This window comes from Capsicum annuum, chromosome 6 (genome assembly GCF_002878395.1).
Source record: "Capsicum annuum cultivar UCD-10X-F1 chromosome 6, UCD10Xv1.1, whole genome shotgun sequence".
NCBI lineage: Eukaryota > Viridiplantae > Streptophyta > Magnoliopsida > Solanales > Solanaceae > Capsicum > Capsicum annuum.
Genome location: NC_061116.1, coordinates 226,371,509 through 226,391,360, shown reverse-complemented (window position 1 = coordinate 226,391,360; position 19,852 = coordinate 226,371,509). Strand labels below are relative to the sequence as shown.

The 19,852-nt window shown below is 34.6% G+C and overlaps 3 protein-coding genes across 4 annotated transcripts; 1 reads left to right on the top strand and 2 right to left on the bottom strand.

Moving 5' to 3' along the window:
• The first annotated feature begins 4,088 nt into the window (after positions 1-4,088).
• Positions 4,089-8,132, top strand: LOC107875214 (protein TRANSPORT INHIBITOR RESPONSE 1). Its single transcript, XM_016721823.2, has 3 exons — positions 4,089-4,695; positions 5,903-6,395; positions 6,975-8,132. Exons 1-3 carry the CDS (start codon positions 4,235-4,237, stop codon positions 7,761-7,763), a joined length of 1,743 nt encoding a protein of 580 aa, XP_016577309.2. The 5' UTR covers positions 4,089-4,234; the 3' UTR covers positions 7,764-8,132.
• A 399-nt stretch (positions 8,133-8,531) lies between these two features.
• LOC107875216 lies at positions 8,532-9,977 on the bottom strand. 2 transcript variants are annotated; one of them, XM_016721826.2, is made up of 3 exons: positions 9,624-9,977; positions 9,324-9,424; positions 8,532-9,130 (listed from the first exon to the last, which is right to left on the bottom strand). In XM_016721826.2, exons 1-3 carry the CDS (start codon positions 9,790-9,792, stop codon positions 8,834-8,836), a joined length of 567 nt encoding a protein of 188 aa, XP_016577312.1. In that variant the 5' UTR covers positions 9,793-9,977; the 3' UTR covers positions 8,532-8,833. The 2 variants fall into 2 exon arrangements, with proteins under 2 accessions (XP_016577312.1, XP_016577311.1); XM_016721825.2 differs by having other exon boundaries at positions 9,273-9,424; positions 9,624-9,872.
• Positions 9,978-10,718: 741 nt separating this feature from the next.
• LOC107875215 (E3 ubiquitin-protein ligase MIEL1) lies at positions 10,719-18,720 on the bottom strand. Its single transcript, XM_016721824.2, has 12 exons — positions 18,479-18,720; positions 18,304-18,391; positions 17,844-17,900; positions 17,701-17,733; positions 17,515-17,592; positions 17,351-17,394; positions 17,186-17,226; positions 15,896-15,978; positions 15,713-15,804; positions 15,527-15,596; positions 12,518-12,556; positions 10,719-11,141 (listed from the first exon to the last, which is right to left on the bottom strand). Exons 1-12 carry the CDS (start codon positions 18,580-18,582, stop codon positions 11,016-11,018), a joined length of 855 nt encoding a protein of 284 aa, XP_016577310.1. The 5' UTR covers positions 18,583-18,720; the 3' UTR covers positions 10,719-11,015.
• Positions 18,721-19,852: the final 1,132 nt, after the last annotated feature.

Sequence of the window (19,852 nt, the reverse complement as noted above, 5' to 3'; positions counted from 1 at the left end):
TGGGGTGGGAGGTTGTTAATGGAGGAAAATTGAAAAACAATGGAGATAGGGTGGATTTGATGGAGGAGGAGAGCTGGTGGGGGGCGGCGAGGGGGGGGGACGTAAAGATGGGGAGGATGGGGGGGGGGGGTGAAAAAGAAAGCAAATGGGGGTGGGGAGTGCACTTTTTATTTAATATATATAAATACGTATATATAAATATAAATATATATATATATATATATATATATATATATATATATAAATATATATTTATATATATATTTATATAAATAAAATAGTATATATATTTGTTATTTTTTTCAAAAAAATATATAAAAATAATGTGGGAGGGTTTATTTATTTTTTAAATAGTAATTTCTTACGTTGCAATGACGTGGCTCCAACGTGGCATTGATGTGTTAAGCGAGTGTAACACACTCTCCGTTGTGAGAGTGATATTCAGTTTTGAGGGGTAAACAATTCACTTTAAAGATGTTAGGGGGTTAAATAAACAGAAGTTAAGTTTAAGTGCTAAAGTGAGTTTGGAGAACAAGTTCAGGGGGAAAAGGATGTCTTTTCTCTATCTTATATTTACTATTTTTCTTAGTGGACATAGAAAAAGTAAATCAATAATTATACTGGGAAGAAAAGTTTATTCTTTAAAGGTTGTGTAAGAAAATAAATATAACAAGTAAATGAGTAGTGTATTACTTAATTCAATTACTATTTAATGTCCTTATTCGTCATTGTTAAGTTAATTTGTGTTAGACTCTAAATTAATGTTCTGATTATTTTAATATAAACTTGAAGTGATAGAAATATTTGTTGTATTAAATAATTTTATAAGAAGAAAAAAAAATTATCAAAATAAATTTATTTTATCTATACTAACAATTCATAAAAGTATTGTATTTTTTTATTTATTATTTTTGTTGAATCATAATTATTTATATACTTATCTTCAAAAAAATTTTATCTTCAAGAATTATTTATATGTCTAATTCTTTGACAATATATTTATTTCTCAAAAACAATATTTCAATTTAAATTATTTAATTATATGATTATGAAATTAAATAATTATGAATACCTATCAAAAAGGCATGTTTAATATTTCATTAAATAAGATTAATCATTAGATAAAAATATGATATAAATTTATGTTTTATTTTTCTATTCTGAATTTGGGTCCGGGCTTAGCACGGGCCTGGATGGAACTAGTATATATATAAAGGAGAATGTTAATCAATCCTATGTGGCATGCTTGAGAGGCTCTAATGCCATTTATCTTTTTTTTTTTGTGATTTTTTGGGTTATTTTTAGTATATTTCTTTCATTTATATGCTATATAAAATGCCTCCAAAAGACACACAACAAATTCTCTTTAATTTGACTTTCTTAAACATCACATAATTATAAATTAGTTATTATCTCTTCACCTTTCAGTCTCTTTTCATATTCACATAAAGTTTTCATTTTTTTTTAATAATTTCTCATTCACTTTAAAAATAAATCAATCAACCAATCTATCTATATATAAAGGAGATTTATAGGCATGCTTATGTGGCATTCCTAATAGGCCAAGAAAAATAATTATCTTTTTTCTCCTTTTTTAATTTTTTTCCTTCATTCTCTTATTAATTAAAAAATTATATCATATTTACTACACCTAATTATAGCTCATGAGTTATAAAAAAACCTCTATCTATTTGTATTCTCACTTAATAACATGTCTTTTCAATTTGTTTTGCCCATTCTTATGATTTGATCAATCTATAAATAACAATAATTTGTAGAATTGTCGGATGTTCATTTTCATTTCTCCTTCTTCTTTTTCTATTAGTATATATCTTTTTCTCCTTTTCAATTTTTTTCACATTATGTTCATCAATCATGTGTTCAATAACTTAAAAGAGGGAACATTAAAGATGTAATTTACAATATGGCTAATGGACCTATTATTTAAAATTTTTTCTTGTGTCATAAGAACCAAACACAAGTTTACCAAGATGAAGAATGAAGCTTGATGGCGGCATAATATTCATCAAAGAGAAAATGACCAAATTAGTTTCGTATAAATTCATCGTCAAGACGAAGATGAACCTATAATGCATCAAGAGATGGTCATATTAGTTCGAAAAAGTAAAATTTTTTGAATGATTTATTAATAAATATAGATGTCCTTATTGTTGCTTATTCTAGTATTTTTAATTAACTATGCCACCAAATACAAGATATATACTCTTCAATAACAAGATTTGATTACAAAGTTTTACACTTTTTGTATACTATTATTTTACTGTTAACATAAAATTTAATTATAATATTATCTTTAAATATACAATCTCTATTTATATATAATTGTGGTATATTAGAATGTATATAGTTCTTTGATTAAAATTTCATTTTTTGTTTGTTTGTTCCTCCCTTTCTATTTTTTTTTAAATTATCTTATGAATTTTTATTCTATTTAATTTGTGTTTCATTGTAAATTTCAAAAATTACTTTGTTAATCCTCTTAATTACACCGCATCTTTTCCCCTTCTCACTATTAATCCTTTTAATAGTAATTTTCTATGATCATAATAATAATCATATTAACAATAATTTTCTATCATCATATATTTAAGGTAAAAAAAAAAAAGAGAAAGAGGGAAGAAAAATTTCTACCAATGAATTTTATGAATTTGTGGCAAAAAAGTTCAATATTGTACTTTTAAAAAAAATATTTTTTAGACTTAGATTTAAAATAAAATAAAAGTTATGAAAGTATCAACAAATTAAAGTTAAATACTTATAAATATCGATAAATAAGGTGATGTAGCATTTTTCTATCACATAAAAAATATATATTTAATTTACGGCACATCTTTTATTATGTATATTGCCATTTGCCAGTGATGAAAATAATTTCAATAATATTATTTCTTGCATTAATTAAGTGAGACTCTTAAATCTTAATAAGTTTAAATTTCTTAAATTACTTGAAGATTACTCCACTAGAATTTCTTGAAACTTATAATTTTTTTTACCTTGTTTTTTGATGTCTCTCTTCATTTTACTAAATAATAATAATATAATATTCTACTAACCAATTGAATTAAAAAATACATCATCTTAATACATTTAATTAAGTAAAAAATATTGTAACCATTATGACTTGTGATAATTCAGCTGATGAAAATTTAGATTACAACAATAGCTGTTGTGATAACTCAACTAATAAAAACATAAGTTACAACTTTAGAATATAAAAAAATAGTAATGGTTCATTAAAGTTGCAAATGTTAAATTAAAATAATTAAAAGCAGTAATACTAATTGTCTTTTTCTTCACAATTCATCTTTCTCCTCTTTGAAATTGCAAAGGTTGAATTGATAGTTCTCAATTCTTTTGATTTTTTTTTTGGTTATTAGTTCACTGCTTTGATTGAAATTACTATCGAATTTCAATCTTAATTATGACATTCAACAAAATTGTATTCATTGAATTTTTGTTATTGCTAAAAAAATTTGAGTATTCAAGATCTATTTTGACTATTAAAGATATATGTTCATTTTATCTTATGAAAGAAAATTAAAAAAGATTTTAAATGTCACAAAAAATAAATTTAATGAATATGTGATTTTTCCTTCTCTCTCATATCTATGGTAACTCATTCCTTGAATTAATATTGTAGCGGTTAAAAGTTAAGACATACCAATTATTATATGTATTTAACTATCCAAAAGTGATTAAAATATTTTACATGAAAGCATCTTAATATTTTCATGTAAAAAAAAAGATCTTAAATGTGTTTAACTTTTAAATTTAATTAAATATTAAAAAATTAAATCATAAATTTAACAAATTTCATGACCTCATGAGGTAGGACAATTTTATGACCGCGCAAAACACGGCTAATTTCACTAGTTTTGAAATAAAATAAAGAATTATTTTATCCCATATTTGATTGGAGGAATTAATTAATATCATGATAATTTATTCCACCATAATGATGAGATAACTTATTTCCAAATAATGAGCCATATTATCCAGAACAGTAGATGGATGTGCACCGACAGTCGACAACAAAACTTAACACTGGTTAATGTTTATTAATGTCCGAAGCTCCTAACTCTGGTTAACTTAACTATCCATTTCCTCACACCATTACACAATAAATAAATCCAAGTAAATCGGAGTCTCCATTATCCACTCCTGTGGTTCTTCTTCTTCTTCTTCTTCATCTCGAAAAGTGTACCAAGATCGAATGGCGTCGGCCTCACTCCCAGAACAAGTGTTGAAGCACCTCTTCTCTTTCTTAACCTCAGACAAAGACCGCAACTGTGTCTCCTTAGTCTGTAAATTGTGGTACGAGGTGGAGAGGCGATGCAGGAGGAGTGTCTTCATCGGAAACTGCTACGCCGTTACTCCTGATATTATGATCAGACGTTTCCCTCAACTCACTTCTCTCACTCTCAAAGGAAAGCCCCATTTTGCTGACTTTAATCTCGTCCCTGACGGCTGGGGTGCCTATGTTGATCCTTGGATTGCTGCCATGTCCCAATCTTATCCTTTTTGCCTCGAGGAGATTAGACTTAAGCGAATGGTTGTTACTGATGAGTCTTTGGAGTTGATATCCACCTCTTTTCACAATTTCAAGGTCTTGATCTTGTTGTCTTGTGAAGGCTTTACTACTGATGGACTTGCTGCCATTGCTGCTAACTGCAGGTCACATTAATTTCCCCCCCTTTTTTGCTATTCTCCATAGCTCCACCATTAGTATTCCTTTCTTGCTGCACACTAATTTTACTTCTCACTCGGAGAAGAAAGTTTTCGTCTTTGTGTCTTTCGTAGTTTTAATCCTTCTGGCATTGTGTTGCCTTTTAGTACTTTAGTTTGTGTTACAATTTCTTATTATTTGATTTCTGTGACTACTTTGTGATCGTTAAACTTCACCAAACAAGACATTTCAAAGCTTATTTTTCAAAAAACGTTACTTGATTAGATCCTCTGGAAACCGAAAAGCATACTGTTGAAGATTTTATTTATTTTTGGTTTAGGTCAAAGACTTGCATTATTTACACTTTCCTTAAATTTTATTACTCATTTTCTGCATAACGAGTAGTAGTTAAATGTAGCTTGCTCCGTGGGTAATATGGATCTGACTTTCTTTACGTTGAAGTTAAATCTTTTGTTTGTTTCGTTAGAATTGTTAGGGTCCAAGTCCGTTGTCGTTACGTACCTAGGATTTAGTTGAGCATAGAATCCAAATAGGTCTTTCATTTTCCCTTTCTAAATTTCCCTTTTGCATCTCAGTGATCAGTAGATTTGGGAAGCTTTGTTATGGAAATTTCAAGCTAGTTGATTTCTTAAAACGCATATAAGGATGGACTTGCTTTTACTTTGTATTTCTTGTTGCACACCATGTGAGAACTACTTTCCCAATAATGTGGTTTCATTTCTGGTTATTGGGTAGATTCCGATCACTTTGATTAACTATGCAGTTCAGATTTGAAGAAAATATGCTCTCTTCGTTCGCTTCTTTTACATATTTTCTTGAATGTGATCTTAAAACCTCTTTGAAGGAATTGTAATGAAATTTATATCTGGTGCTTTGGTTGGAGACATTGTGTTATATCTGGTGGGGGCTTGTAGTGATGTTTATGTGGTGCCTGTTCTTCAAAAGGGTTAAAAATGGACGTCACTGTGGTTCAATGTTAACATGCTTAGTTGGCGAATTTATGAAATGGGGTTCAATTAATTGCTGGTACTGGAAATATACTTGTTCCGCAAGCTGAATTCTCCTGTGTCTATAGTTCGAAAAAAGATTCTCCGATGTCTATTGACTTTAAGATTTTATTCTATTACACTTCCCTGAAATTGTTATTCAGATTCTTCTGACATATTTTCGCATGTAACTCACGTTATGCTGCAGGAATCTGAGAGAACTAGACTTGGGAGAAAGTGAAGTGGAGGACCTAAGTAGTGATTGGCTCAGTCATTTTCCTGATGGCTGTACTTCACTGGTGTCACTTAACATTTCTTGTTTGGGTTCTGAGATCAACTTCTCGGATCTGGAGCGTCTGATTACTTGTTCTCCTAATTTGAAGACACTTCGGCTCAGTCAAGCTGTGCCCCTTGAAAAGCTTCCAGACCTATTATGCCGTGCTCCACAATTGGTTGAATTTGGTACAGGTGCCTACTCCTCTGAGGTACAGTCTGATGTTTTCTCAAACCTTGAAGAAGCTTTTTCAGGCTGCAAGAAACTTGAAGGCTTGTCTGGATTTTGGGATGTCACGCCAGCTTACCTTCCAGCTGTATATCCAGTTTGCTCCAGACTCACCTCATTGAATTTAAGCTATGCTACTATTCAAAACCCTGATCTTAACAAGCTCATAAGCCGGTGTCACAATTTGCAGAGATTGTGGGTATGTTCTAGATTGCTCTTTTACTTTTGCACTTGCCCTTTATTCTCAGTCACAACATTCTAATAACTTATGAGCATGGTATCTAGAGCAAGGGGTTCTTAGAGAAGCACATTAAATTCTACTTGTTTATCGTCTTGTAAATTCTGTTCAGCAACTATATTTAGGATAAAAATCATGATATGAAGGTTAGGAAGATCCAAAGCTCCAGATAGTTTCCACTACTCATAAGGTTGATAAAACAGTTGAAGTTATAGACATTTACATGAGTAGGATCTTGAAGATAGATTCTTCGGTTCTGTAGTTCTCATACACAGCGGTCATATATATGAGAATTATAGACCTTTTCATGAGTAGGATCTGGAAGCGAGATCCTTCAGTTCTGTAATTCTCACTCACGTTGGCCATATGACATATTTATCAATCTGAATTAGATGCTTATATGCTAAAGGCCTTTATCTGTTCTCTTTTCCTCGGACGTTAGAAGTATTTCCTGCCAGTGGTTCTTTATTCTTTCTTGCTATAAGCTGGTATTGCTGCTTAGTGTTGAAGACACTTCAATTTGAATGAATGTCACTACAGGTACTAGACTACATTGAAGATACCGGTCTCCAGGCACTTGCTGCTTCCTGTAAGGACCTTCAAGAACTTAGGGTGTTTCCTTCTGATCCCTTTGGTCCAGAACCAAATGTTTCCTTGACAGAGCAGGGTCTTGTAGCTGTCTCAGATGGTTGCCCTAAGCTCCAAACTGTTTTATATTTCTGCCGCCAAATGACAAATGCCGCTTTGGTTACTATTGCTAGAAACCGTCCTAACATGATTTGTTTTCGCTTGTGTATTTTGGAACCTCGATCTCCTGATTACTTGACTCTTGAACCGCTTGATGCTGGTTTTGGGGCAATAGTGGAACAATGCAAAGAGTTGCGGCGACTTTCTCTTTCTGGCCTTCTTACTGACCGTATATTTGAGTACATTGGGGCCCATGCTAAAAAGTTGGAGATGCTTTCCGTCGCATTTGTTGGGGATAGTGATTTGGGCCTACACCATGTGCTCTCTGGTTGTGAAAGCCTTAGAAAACTAGAGATCAGAGACTGTCCCTTTGGAGACAAGGCTCTTTTGGCTAATGCTGCAAAGCTGGAGACAATGAGATCCCTTTGGATGTCTTCTTGTTCGGTAAGTTTTGGAGCCTGTGAGCTGCTAAGTCAGAAGATGCCTAGGCTTAATATTGAAGTTATAGATGAGAATGGTCCTCCCGACACGCAGTCGGAAAGCTGTCCTGTTGAAAAACTTTACATATACCGGACAGTGGCTGGACCAAGGTTTGACATGCCTGGTTTTGTTCGGATAATGAATCAAGATGCCGCACATTAGCAATTGAAATGCATTAGCTTCTGCAAGGGTGAAGGGCAAGCAGTTCACCTTCAAGTTATTAATCCTCCCTGTTCGTTTATTCAGGTCTTGTGTAGTGCAGTGCTGGTTGAGGTGTCACATGGTAGCCAGGAAGTGTTACGTACAAGAGCTCACAAGCCGTGGACACTTACACATGTTGACCGAGTTAATTTACTCCAATTTATAAGGAGTTTAAGCTCTGTGGGGTTGTTGACTGAGTATTATTCATTTGGAGTAAGAATTACTGGTATTTTGTTTTGGTGGAAGACTGTGGGGGGTGTTCAGATTTGGACTTTGTGTATTTTGTTATGCAGCTAATTTTATAATTCAGAGCTTCTATGTTTTATGAAATCTCTTTAGAAATTTATTTTTGGTAAGCCATAAATTTCAGAACATGTCGAACAACCCCCCATATGCCAATCGAACTGTGAGATGTGGATGGAAATTGGAAGTTCCACCAGTTTGCTGCAGTTTCGTTCTTCTATTATAGCATGTGAAATTTACTAATCTTTTAATATAAATTTTGAACTCATAATTTCAAGTATGATGCGGTCGATGGTAAAGAATTCAAGATAAAAAGTTAAAATTCTAAATCCACCTTTACAATTCAAGAGATTTTAAAGAAGTGAATGGGGCTGTTCTCCTCCAAACCCATGATGATAAAAAGAGCATAATTGGTATTGGTACTCCTTAATAAGAAAGCAAAAGATAGAATACGTGAGTGCACTACTTGTCTGCCGAAAGATTAAATGGGAAAAGATAACAGAGTGATTTGTATTACAGTAGAGTATAGTACTCCACTGTTCAATGGGTAAGCGAATGTGAAGTTCAAGGGAATCCCGATCCTTTCTGCCTATGATTAATGATCAAATTCACAAATCACACCTAACAAGGTGGATCTATCCATGTCTGAAGAGGGTTACTGAAAACAAGACGGAGTATAATAATATATTTTTATTGGACAAGACAGACAGACGATAAACGCAGAATTTTTCCTTCAACTCTTCTACTTGATTTTGTAGGCTGTTTTTTGATTCTCCCGGTGTCACTGCTTAATCTTCTTTTGACCCTTCAAGTGTTTCCAAAATATGTTGTATTCTATACTTCATGACTGGTTGGCCAGACCTGGTTTTCTTCAGCATTTTTCCCCTTAGCTCTTTCCTTCGAGCTTCAGCTCCCTGTCTTTCCTCTTTCCTGGCTTGAATAGCGGCCTCTGTCTCCATCCTCGCCTTGCCGTCCTCCTCCCGTTTTCTCTCATATATTTCTCTTAGGCTTACACCACTTTTCTTCTTATTTTTTGTATCCACCTCCTTATCAGCAGCAGCTCTTTCAATATCCTGTCCATCATCCTGAAATGGCAATTGGAAATTCGAATAAACACCTACTACCGAATACTACCAATAATGCAGCATTAAAGTAGAGGACCCAGAGATGTCCTAGGGCAAAAGCAAGGTAGGATTGTAAATCAGCTTAGTCTAATTCCACAATTACATTTTTTTGTGCAGTAGCAAACAAGAAGCTGAGTGATGGATAATAAGAAACCTCTACGTGTCTTGCGCCATCAGAAGGTTCCCCATGTTGCTTCATTATCCTCTTATATTTACTCACATATTTGGCATTCTTATAGAACTCCCTTTGCTTCTCTGCACAATTTTTTAAAAAAAAAAAAAGAAAGAAGAAAGAATGAGCATATTAGACACCATGAACTTGACCGCAGATCAAAATTTCGGGTAAACATGCATAAAATAACTAAAGAAAACAAAATGTATTTGCAATTACAGGCAGAGCATGCTACTAGAAGGAACATAGATTAGAAAAACACGGGGCCAACAAATTATTTACTTATGATGGCAGGGTTGTAAGTGTTGGTCTTGGTTTTGGCGTTTGCAAATGCTTCCAGTGATAAGCCGCCTCTTCCTCCTCCTCCTAATCTCTGCATATTATTCTTTTTTCCTGTCTTCTTACTTTTCCGATCCCCATTTTTCATCCTAACATTCATTGCTCTCTCCATACCGCACAAAACCCTAATTTTCGAATCGAATGAAGAAAAAGAGGATGATTTGGTGGTTCACCTATTGAGGCCCAAAAGGCTATAAACTACTCGGGCAAGCCCAATTCTTTTTTTTTTTTTTTTCAAGTTTTATGGACACGTGGGGAAATATGTGCTCCCTCCGTTTCAATCCGTTTTACCTATTTTAACTGAGAAAATTTGGCTATGTCGATCCGTCTATATATAGGTCGGATCGATAATCGATCTCGTTTTTAAATCTTCTGGTTTTAAATATATCATGTGAAAATGCGAAAAGTTAAAAAGAAAAGTAGGCCAAAGTCAAACAAATTGACCTAACAATGTTATTCCAATTTTAAGATGTAACAACAAAATCCATACGAAATATGCACAACCTTATTAAAAAATTAGAAATTTTTGAGAATCTTTTTCTCTTTTATTATACTCTCTTCCTGCAAATCCAACCGTTGTTCTTCTACCAATTCGCTGTCACTGGAGGTCCCCGGCCCAAACCCAAATCTGAAAGAGCTAGACGGTCGGTTCAGGCGACTTGAAGGTGTGTGTTTTAATAGAGATGAAAATTTGTTGAAACCGAAGGTTGTGAAATGCTTCTCTTAAATGGTAGAGAAGATTGTGACTCATGCATATGTCATTGAATAGATTGAACTTACCAATATCAAGCATGTCATTGCCCCAACATATCATTGAGATAATTGAAGGTAAAACACCAAGTAGGGGTTAAAAAAATTCACAGTAACGTCTGTGGCGATGCCAGGTTCCATTCTTGTCTATACGAGTGATAGTGACGCTTCTTTTATCCACGATTGGATGCTTGCTGCTTTTAATAATGCCAAGTTAGCCGTCTGGACAACTCAAGGGATATCATTGAGCTAACATAGAGTAAAGACATCACCATCCAAACTAGATACTTGGACAACCAAAGACATACATCCACTTTGAACCTGACCTACCAGGAGCCAATTCTTTTTAGTTTAGTTTTACCGAGTCTGCTACTTTCTGGAAGTTTTCAATATGCAACAGCATAAATGGAGAAGTTTTATCCAATGACTATCCCATACTCCTTTATAGAGTAACACCGATCGCTAGAAGAAACAAAACAAAAAGGAAGAAGAACAACAAGGCAGAGGCAGCTGTTTGCCTAATGTGAAAAAAAAAAAAAAAAACACCACTTTAATCAAGCTGAGCATCTAGCGTCCATGACCATGTCATTGGGGATCTTCACCAGTACCAATCATGCGGGTGTTGTATGAATTACATTGCTTGCATTTGTGGCCAAGTATGTGAAAAAATGCTTTACCAGTACTATTGCAATCGTTGCAGAGAATTGGAACCTGCAAAATATAAAAAGTGCAACCTCGTTTCTACTTTCCTGCTTAAGAACATCATCATACAACAACATAGCCAATAAAATCCCACAAGTGAAACTTGTTAAAACATCATCCCAACAAAAAATTTCCTTCTAGAAAAGAAGTGAGATAAAACATTTAAAACACGACGCCGAACTGTAGGTTAAAGCAGCATCTCTCACTCTCTATTCTCTTAATCGGTACCTCGGATCCCTCCACTCTCCTTACCAACATCCGTCAGCAAGGTTCCAGGCTAAACCATAAAAAATCCTCCACTCCTGCTAATTAGTCACATTCCATAGATATAACCCCCCCACCACACACACACACATATTCACCCCTCCCTGGCCGTTCAAAAGAACTAGGGCAGGAAAAGTAGGTTTAAAAAAGTAAATACGGTCTCCAAGATCACGATTCAACATGTTGTCGCAATTAAGTTTTTTTCTTAATTAAGAAGTTGCAAAATTTTACAGAGTAGTTAGACCAGCTATGTTGCATGGAGCAGAGTGTTGGTCAGTCAAGAATTCGTACACCCAAAAGATGAAGGTGACAAGATATGAGAATGCTTCGATGGATGTGTGGATTTACTAGGAAAGATAAGATTAGAAATGAGGTTATTCGAGATAAGGTGCGAGTGACTTCGGTGGAAGTCAAGATGCAGGAAGCAAGGTTGACATGGTTCGGGCATGAGATGAGGAGGTGCCCGGATGCCCCAGTGCGGGATGGATTTAAGCAAGGTAGAGGTAGACTAAAGAAATATTGGAGAAAGGTGATTAGACATGACATGGAGCAGCTTCACCCTATCGAGGACATGATCCTAGATAGGAAGGTGTGGAGGAAGCAAATTATGGTAGAAGGTTGGTACGAAGGAGTGCGTCCTTCCTAGTGGGTAGGAGGTCTTTGATTTGTTATCCGTGCTAGTTAGTCTTGTTTCAAAATGTGTTCGTTTGTCGTATTACTTGGTGATAGTCTTGTTTATGTTATTATGTGGTGTGTTAATACTTATTATTCTTGTTTCTTTACTCTCTTTTCTAGAGTGTTTTTGTCTTGAATCGGGGGTCAATCGGAAACAGCCTCTTTATCTCATCTCTGATGTAGTGACATGGACGGTATGCACTTACTCTCCCCAGACCCCACTTTGTGAGAATATACTGGGTATGTTGTAAGAAGTTGCAAAATCTAGTGTCTTGCGGTCGACTTTCTTCTAATTCCATAGAAAAGGAAACATGGGAATCTAAAATGAACAAGCAGCATATAAAAATAAAATTAGTAAGACAACATACTGAAACATACTTTTTCCTCTTATTAGGTACTCCATGGAAGCAATTACAATCATCATAAAACAAGAAAGAGCAACATACCTCATAGCGATATTCTTCAGGCATGGCTGTAGCTTCAATCTATACCAAAGAAACTTCATCATCAATAAACAATCATAATGTCATAATGCACTATGGTTTACATCATGCACTGAGATAAGCAAATAACTCTTGAGCGACAAACACACGCAGATCATATTGACTCAAATACACATATACAAATAAACCATGTGAAATCTCTGCTTTCTGCCCCAACCCGATTTTTAAAAAAAATTGGAATCGGCGAATCCTCCAGCTCCGCAAAATGCAGTGTACAGCGAGTTGTGTGTATCTCATATAGCAGTTACAACTAAGCTGCAATATGGTTAGAGCCTGAAGTAACAAAAAATCGCATCTCCCTCTACTCCTAAGCAAATAAAACAAAAGGGACAAAAAGGGCATCCATCAAAAAACCTTAATTCTCATTATAACATGAGACAGCATTCTTGGAGATGATGATTTAGCATATCCAACAGTATGAACAGTTTGGTGATTGGTGCACCAGATTAAATTCCAATCAGCTCTCAACAGCCCTAGACCACTTGCATCTAATATATCATATCCATACAACTATACTTGATTCTTCTCAAATCATATCATTTCACATCTTTACAAGTTGTGATCAGTCTGACTTGAAGACATGGGTTTGTCCCCTACATAAGTTTACTGAATTTCAATCAGCTCGCAACAGCCATACACCACTTGCATCTAATATATCATATCCATACAACTATACTTGATTCTTCTCCAATAATATCATTTCACATGTTTGCAAGTTGTGGTCAGTCTGACTTGAAGACATGGATTTGTCCCCTACATAAGTTTACTGAATTTCTGCAGTTGAGGCACCTCAGTGTCTTTCATTTAACATCATGTACATCTATCCCTAGCTACTACTCACCTGAACTTGGTCAGAAAACTTCCCAGTTCATATCTTCAGTTAACCTTGAATCTAACTTTTTATTAATATCAGATCTCAAAACTAATTTGACCCCTTGTTAGCAAATCAACTGTCCAGTTTTACCAGGTTTGAAGAGTGATGTCAAATTCTTCCACCAAGATGTATGTGTCATTGCCAATTGAAATAGGATTCCACAAATTATAACTCAATCTCAAATATATGATCACCAAGCAACAACAACAACAACATATCCAGTGTATTCCCACCTAGGGGGGGTCTGGGGTGGGGAGGGTAGAGTGTACGCAGACCATACCACTACCTCAGGAGAAGTAGAGAGGTTGTTTCCGATAGACCCCCAGCTTAGGACCGATAACAGTATAACAAACACAAAAGATAAGTGCATATAAACTAGTATGGTACGCAAGACAAACTAACAGTATAACAAACACAAAAGATAAGTGCATATAAACTAGTACGGTATGCAAAATAAACTAACACTGCTAGCAGCGAACAAGAAAATCCAAACACAGAGGAGCGCTCCCCTACTATTACTGACACACTCCCACCCCCTAACCCTCTACCCTAATCCGCATCCTCCACACCTTTCCATCAAGGGTCATGTCCTCCGTAAGCTGTAACTGCTCCATATCATGCCTAATCACTTCCCACCAATATTTCTTCGGTCTACCTCTACCCCGCCTAAAACCATCCATAGTAACTGTCTCACACCTCCGCACTGGAGCATCAGAGCACCTCCTCATCATGTGCCCGAACCAACATAACCTCACTTCTCTAATCTTGTCCTCCACCGAGGAAACTCCCACCTTCTCCCGAATAATCTCATTCCTCACCCTATCTTTCCTGGTATGTCTACACATCCATCGCAACATTCTCATCTCCGCCACCTTCAACTTTTGGATGTGGGAGTTCTTAATTGGTCAACACTTCGCTCCATACAACATAGCCAGCCGGACTACCACTTTGTAGAACTTACCTTTAAGCTTCAAGGATATACGATCACCAACACACAGTAATATATACTCCCACAAGAAACAATTCTAAACCATGATAACTTAATTTTTTTAGAACGGAGATTCAAAAGTCAACCCAAATTTTAAAAGATCTAAACAATGCATCAGACGCAAAAGGCACAAACAAATGAAAAAGAACCTACATTAATGCTTCACCCCACATCCCACTCTAAAGTTTCTGGCTCTCCATTCTCTCAGTGACGAAAAATGAAATATGCAATTAACAAATGTAACATAAGTAAGTTTTCCTCTATGCATATGAAAATAACAATATATTCAACGAATTGAAAATGAAAAAAATTCGGGCTTCATTATTTTTTATTTCAAACAGTAAAAAATTGAAGCAAAGCACAGTGAAAAACATTTCCGAGTAATGTAAATTTTTGAGAAATGTAAATTTTTTGAGTCATGTGAATATAAGTATTGTTGGGGTGGGAAGAGGGGTGAGGGTGAGGTCATAAGTCACATTTGTCATTTTCTAGAAAATGACTTCCTTTGGCCCATGAGGGAAGTCATTTTCCATCAAATGGTGGAAAATAAGTTGTCTTGAAAAATATTTTCCTAAACTTTTGTTGCAACCAAATAAGGGAAAACCGGAAAACATTTTCTGGAAAATATTTTCCATCATACCAAACACACCCTTAAAGAAAAAAAAATTAAAATCGTTGTATCTATATTTCTCGTTTCTCTAATATTATTTCCTTAAAATAAAGCTTTATGCTTCCAAAATTGAGGCAAAACCAGCAAGGCAAAAGATTGTCAGAGAGAAATCACTCCAGAAAATGTTAAGGTGAAAAAAGATTAGACTTAAATTTCTCTCTCTGTCCTTTCAACCTTTTATCAGTTTACGCTATATCAGCACTGGATTGGAGGATAACTCACATGCTGTGAGCTCCTCATTCGTCGTCATGCGGTGAGCCCTCCCTAAAATAAATAACTATTTTAAATTATACACATATCAGCATATACCCATTTGTTCGACGGGATGTATGTATGGTTGATATTGCTTGTAGCAAAGTACAAAAGAAAATTATGGAAGAACTTTGTAGGAACTAACTGAAAATTAAAATAACTTCATACCTCCAGATCTAACCTTTGCCAAGTTCCGGACATGTTGAGAACAGACTTAGAGCATATAGGACAGCGATACCTATACAGAAAGGGAAGACGAGTACAGCATGTAGGTTAATTGTTATCTTAAAACCAGACAGGCTTTGGTATGAAGAAAGAGAAACATAATAAACATGTTAATTGATAGAACTTTACTGGTTCTGATGGATCATCTCAGCGTAGCATTCCATATGCATTGTATGTCCACACTTCATAATTGTTGTGCCTTTCACCGAGTCAAAAAGAAACTGGACCGAACCATAAGTTACTATTAGGGTATAGTTCCAAATGAACCCATATGAGCAACGCAGTAAAGCCAAAGGAAGTGTAGACTCGAACCTCATAACAGATCGGACAATGGTTCTTCATTGAGTTCTCCACACATAAGTGATTATCACGCAGCTCCACTGAATAGCAGGATCCTGTTGCAAAAACATCATGAAAGTAGCTAAAAGAGAAGTACTCCTAAAGCTTAACGCATCAGAAATATAAGGAGACTATGCGCATATGGATTCAACGTTAATTCAATCATATGTCTTCTTTTTAAAGAAAACATTCATTCTAATGTATTGAAATCCAGCATACTATGCAGGGATATGTTTGAAGTGTTTCCATCATAAGTTTCTTGAACTTTAAACAAGTGACATGGAGAAGAGACGGGGTTGAATAAAGGTCAGATGCACAGAAAGGGGAAAGAAGTTGTCCAAATTAAACAAAAGATTATGATGGCTTACTGAAATACGAAAGAACACTTCCCAAGACAAGGATGAGTTCGTCTTCAGGTTTTTGCCTTATTATGACCAAGTTTATTAACAGCTGAACTTTATCACAGATTTACAACCAAAATTTGTCTTAGTCAACACGAAAAAAATTTAGCATCCTCGGAACCTGTCTTCCCATCTCAAAAGGATTGCAGGACATATTGACATGAGACCTTCTGAGTTGGACATACTTAATGTACTTATTATTCTTTATCCTTTACAAAGATTTGCCTGACTAGAACAAACCACAACAACTGTTATACAGATTTGGAAGTTAAAAGAAACTTGAACTCAACTCAGATCATCAATAAGCTTCTCCCGAACTAGAGAGACAGAGAGAGAGAGAGAGAGAGGATTTAACCATATACAGCGACAGGTTTCCTCATTATTCTGTTAGGATGAGCAGTTACAGCTATTTGACTTCCATTTTCCTTATTGGTTCTACGTTTTTACTTCATTGATATAGAGGTGAATAAAACCAGTAGTGAGTAGTCAGCTGTGAGATGGTAGGTGTACATAGCAGTAAAGTAGAAGATGTACAAGATTGACCTTCCAAGTTCCACGGATATCCCTTTATTGCCATATACAATATGCTATTCAAGACTTCAATGGAAAGGGGATTTGAACAGTAAATTCCAGAAAAGAACTGACAAAAAGAGAAAAGTTCACTTCACAATACCCTTTCAGTCTTTCAGACCAAGCTAGCGGAAAAGAATAAATAGTTGAGATATAACCTACAACTTTTTATTTTTAAGGTAAAGGTTGAGATATAATATAGAATACTAAAATAAAAGAATAAAATCCATCCATTCTGATACAAGGAACTCCGCAACACTAGTCAAACAAAAAGGAAGAACAGATGCCTTACCACACTTCTTGCAGTGGAAGAAGTTTTCTCGACCACCTACCCTGTGTAACCAATCGTATATAAGTATCACAGATGATAGATATAAGTTGTTTAGATAGTTGGAATAAGTAAGACAAGTGTAAGGGCAGAATGGAGGTTGAATACAATATTATCTAGCTCATTCACCTGCAAATTCCACAGTCATCACAGTGAAACTGCTCCTTCTTTGTCTGCAAGAAAAGTAAGTACTTATATATAAATGCATCAAATGAATTAAATATTTATTTGATTACTCTGGCGTCGAAATAGAACAATCCAATTTTAAGAGACAAATAAAATAGTAGCATTACATCGTCATCGTAAAATCTACAAATTTCACAATAGTACTCCCCAAATTTGACACCACACTCTGAACAGATCCCAGCAACCTATTCAACACAGTCAAGAAATAATTATCACGGACTACAACGGTTGAAAATTCCATGAACTTGAGACACTCAAATGATAGATAAGTGTAGCAACAGAGCTTAACAAACCTGCTGTTCAGTGTCGCATACAGCACAAACAACCTGTAGCAAAAAATAAAAATCCAACTTCAATCCACATAAAAATTCAGACTATTCACGAACTAAAAACTTACTCATCTGAGGAAATGAATAAAATGAGCTTATAGTCGTACTTGCTTAACATTGTGGCGTACAATTTCGTGCCGTTCCTTGGGATTGCTCAAAGCACTCTGATTCCAACAAACACAAGCTTTAGTAAAAACCCATACAACACAGTATGTAAAGCAATGGATGACAAGGAAGGTTGGTTTAATGTTGTATAGTTTGAAATATGGAACTGAAAAATAGTAATAGCACCTCAACGTTAAGGAAACTGACAACAAAAGTTTAGTATATATGTTGGATCCTGAGAATCCCACGACAAGTGAGTGTTTAAGTGTTTGCCATCCATTAAAATAATTCTCTTGATAACTGGAAATTGATTTACGGATATGATGGATGGATTTGGCCCTGCGACTTAATTGTTTTTTACTTGAAACAGGTAGCTAATTAGCAGCACGAGATATATGTAAAAGACTAAATAAGTCGATTTTGTTGTAATCACAGATAAACTGGAAAAGGCAGGAGGAGGACCTTGGCCTCGTTGTGGCAGTGACGGCAAGTGAAAATTTCATTGCAACAAGGGGCTCGGAGTTTACAGCGTCGGCGATAATGTTCACATCTATTTTAAGGACAGCAAAATCATGAGATTAAGACAAAAGTGGCGTGTGTTAGGTGTATATATGCCTATAATTATTTATGTAGGTACCCGTAAAGCATCTTTCCGACATTTTGTCTATCGAGCTCAGCACTATTATGATCATCCCCTTCGATCGCCGGTTGATCAACCACAAAATTGTCGCCGTCTTCCATGTAAGAAGGAAGATTATGATGAGAGTAGAGAGGTGTGTGTATTTTGTTACGTGTGGGCAACACAAACACAAGAAAGATAAATAAATTCGTATATATGAAGCTTCAGCTTTTGCAAATCAATAATTTGTGCTTTGTCAATGCGTGGGTGGGTTCAACACAGATCCACTACTAATGGATTCATACTCGGCCCATTAACATTACACTCTACTCTCTTCTTTGTTTTAATGCTTTTCCGCAAGGAGCTATTACTATTTTTTATGGTAACTTTTAAAACCTTGCTCAAATATATTTTCAACTAATTAGTTAGTTAAACAAGGAAATAATATAATTGCGTTTATTTTAAAAAGTAAATCATGAAAAAAAAAAACTTAAAGTATTTAAAATAGAAGAAAAATTCAAATTTAAAACTTTCCATCAGATTATTATTTGCAATTTTAAATTTGAGGAGTAAAATCATCACTCTCTATATATATATCATTGATTTTATTTGGTAGATATGTATGATACATATATCTAATGTATTAGACTTCAAACTAATATATCATCCTTAAATTATGGGGAAAAAAAATACTACTAGTTTTTGGGTTTGCTTATATCCGAACACACCCTAAAATAACACTACATTTATTTGTTATTGCATTTGTTTATGCAAAGGGTTCCAAATTCGGGATCACGGAGTGAGGGAGACTACTTAAATTTTTTAATGGGCAAAATTCCGAAATAACATACTTATCCCCTTAGTTATGAGTTTCATAGCAACAGTTTCATAATTGCATAATATAGCAAGTTGTATTTTATAATTTTGCAAATTATTGCTAAAAAAATACAAATACATATGATTTTTACTGCCCTTATGATCGATATGTATTTTCTATTTTTGCAAACTGTTACTACAAAAATACAAATACATACAAATACATATGCTATAAAATATAATTTGATAAAAGTATTGCTATTTTTTGTAATTTAATACTTAAGTATCCTACTTTATGTATTTTTTCCTTTTTTAATTAAGTTAATTTTTTTCTTGTTTGACACCAAAAATTACGGTGACATTTTGTACTTTTTAGGGGAAAGGACAGAAACGGCACTTTAAATTAAACTATTTTCTTGAAAATGACCATGGAATTTAAATTCCACTTTTTAGCCATTTTAATTTACTGACTGGTTCTATACCTTTTTACACAACTTTTATACAGGTTTTATACAAATCTTATACATAAATATTCTATACGCAAATTATACAGTTTTGATACATAATTTATATAAT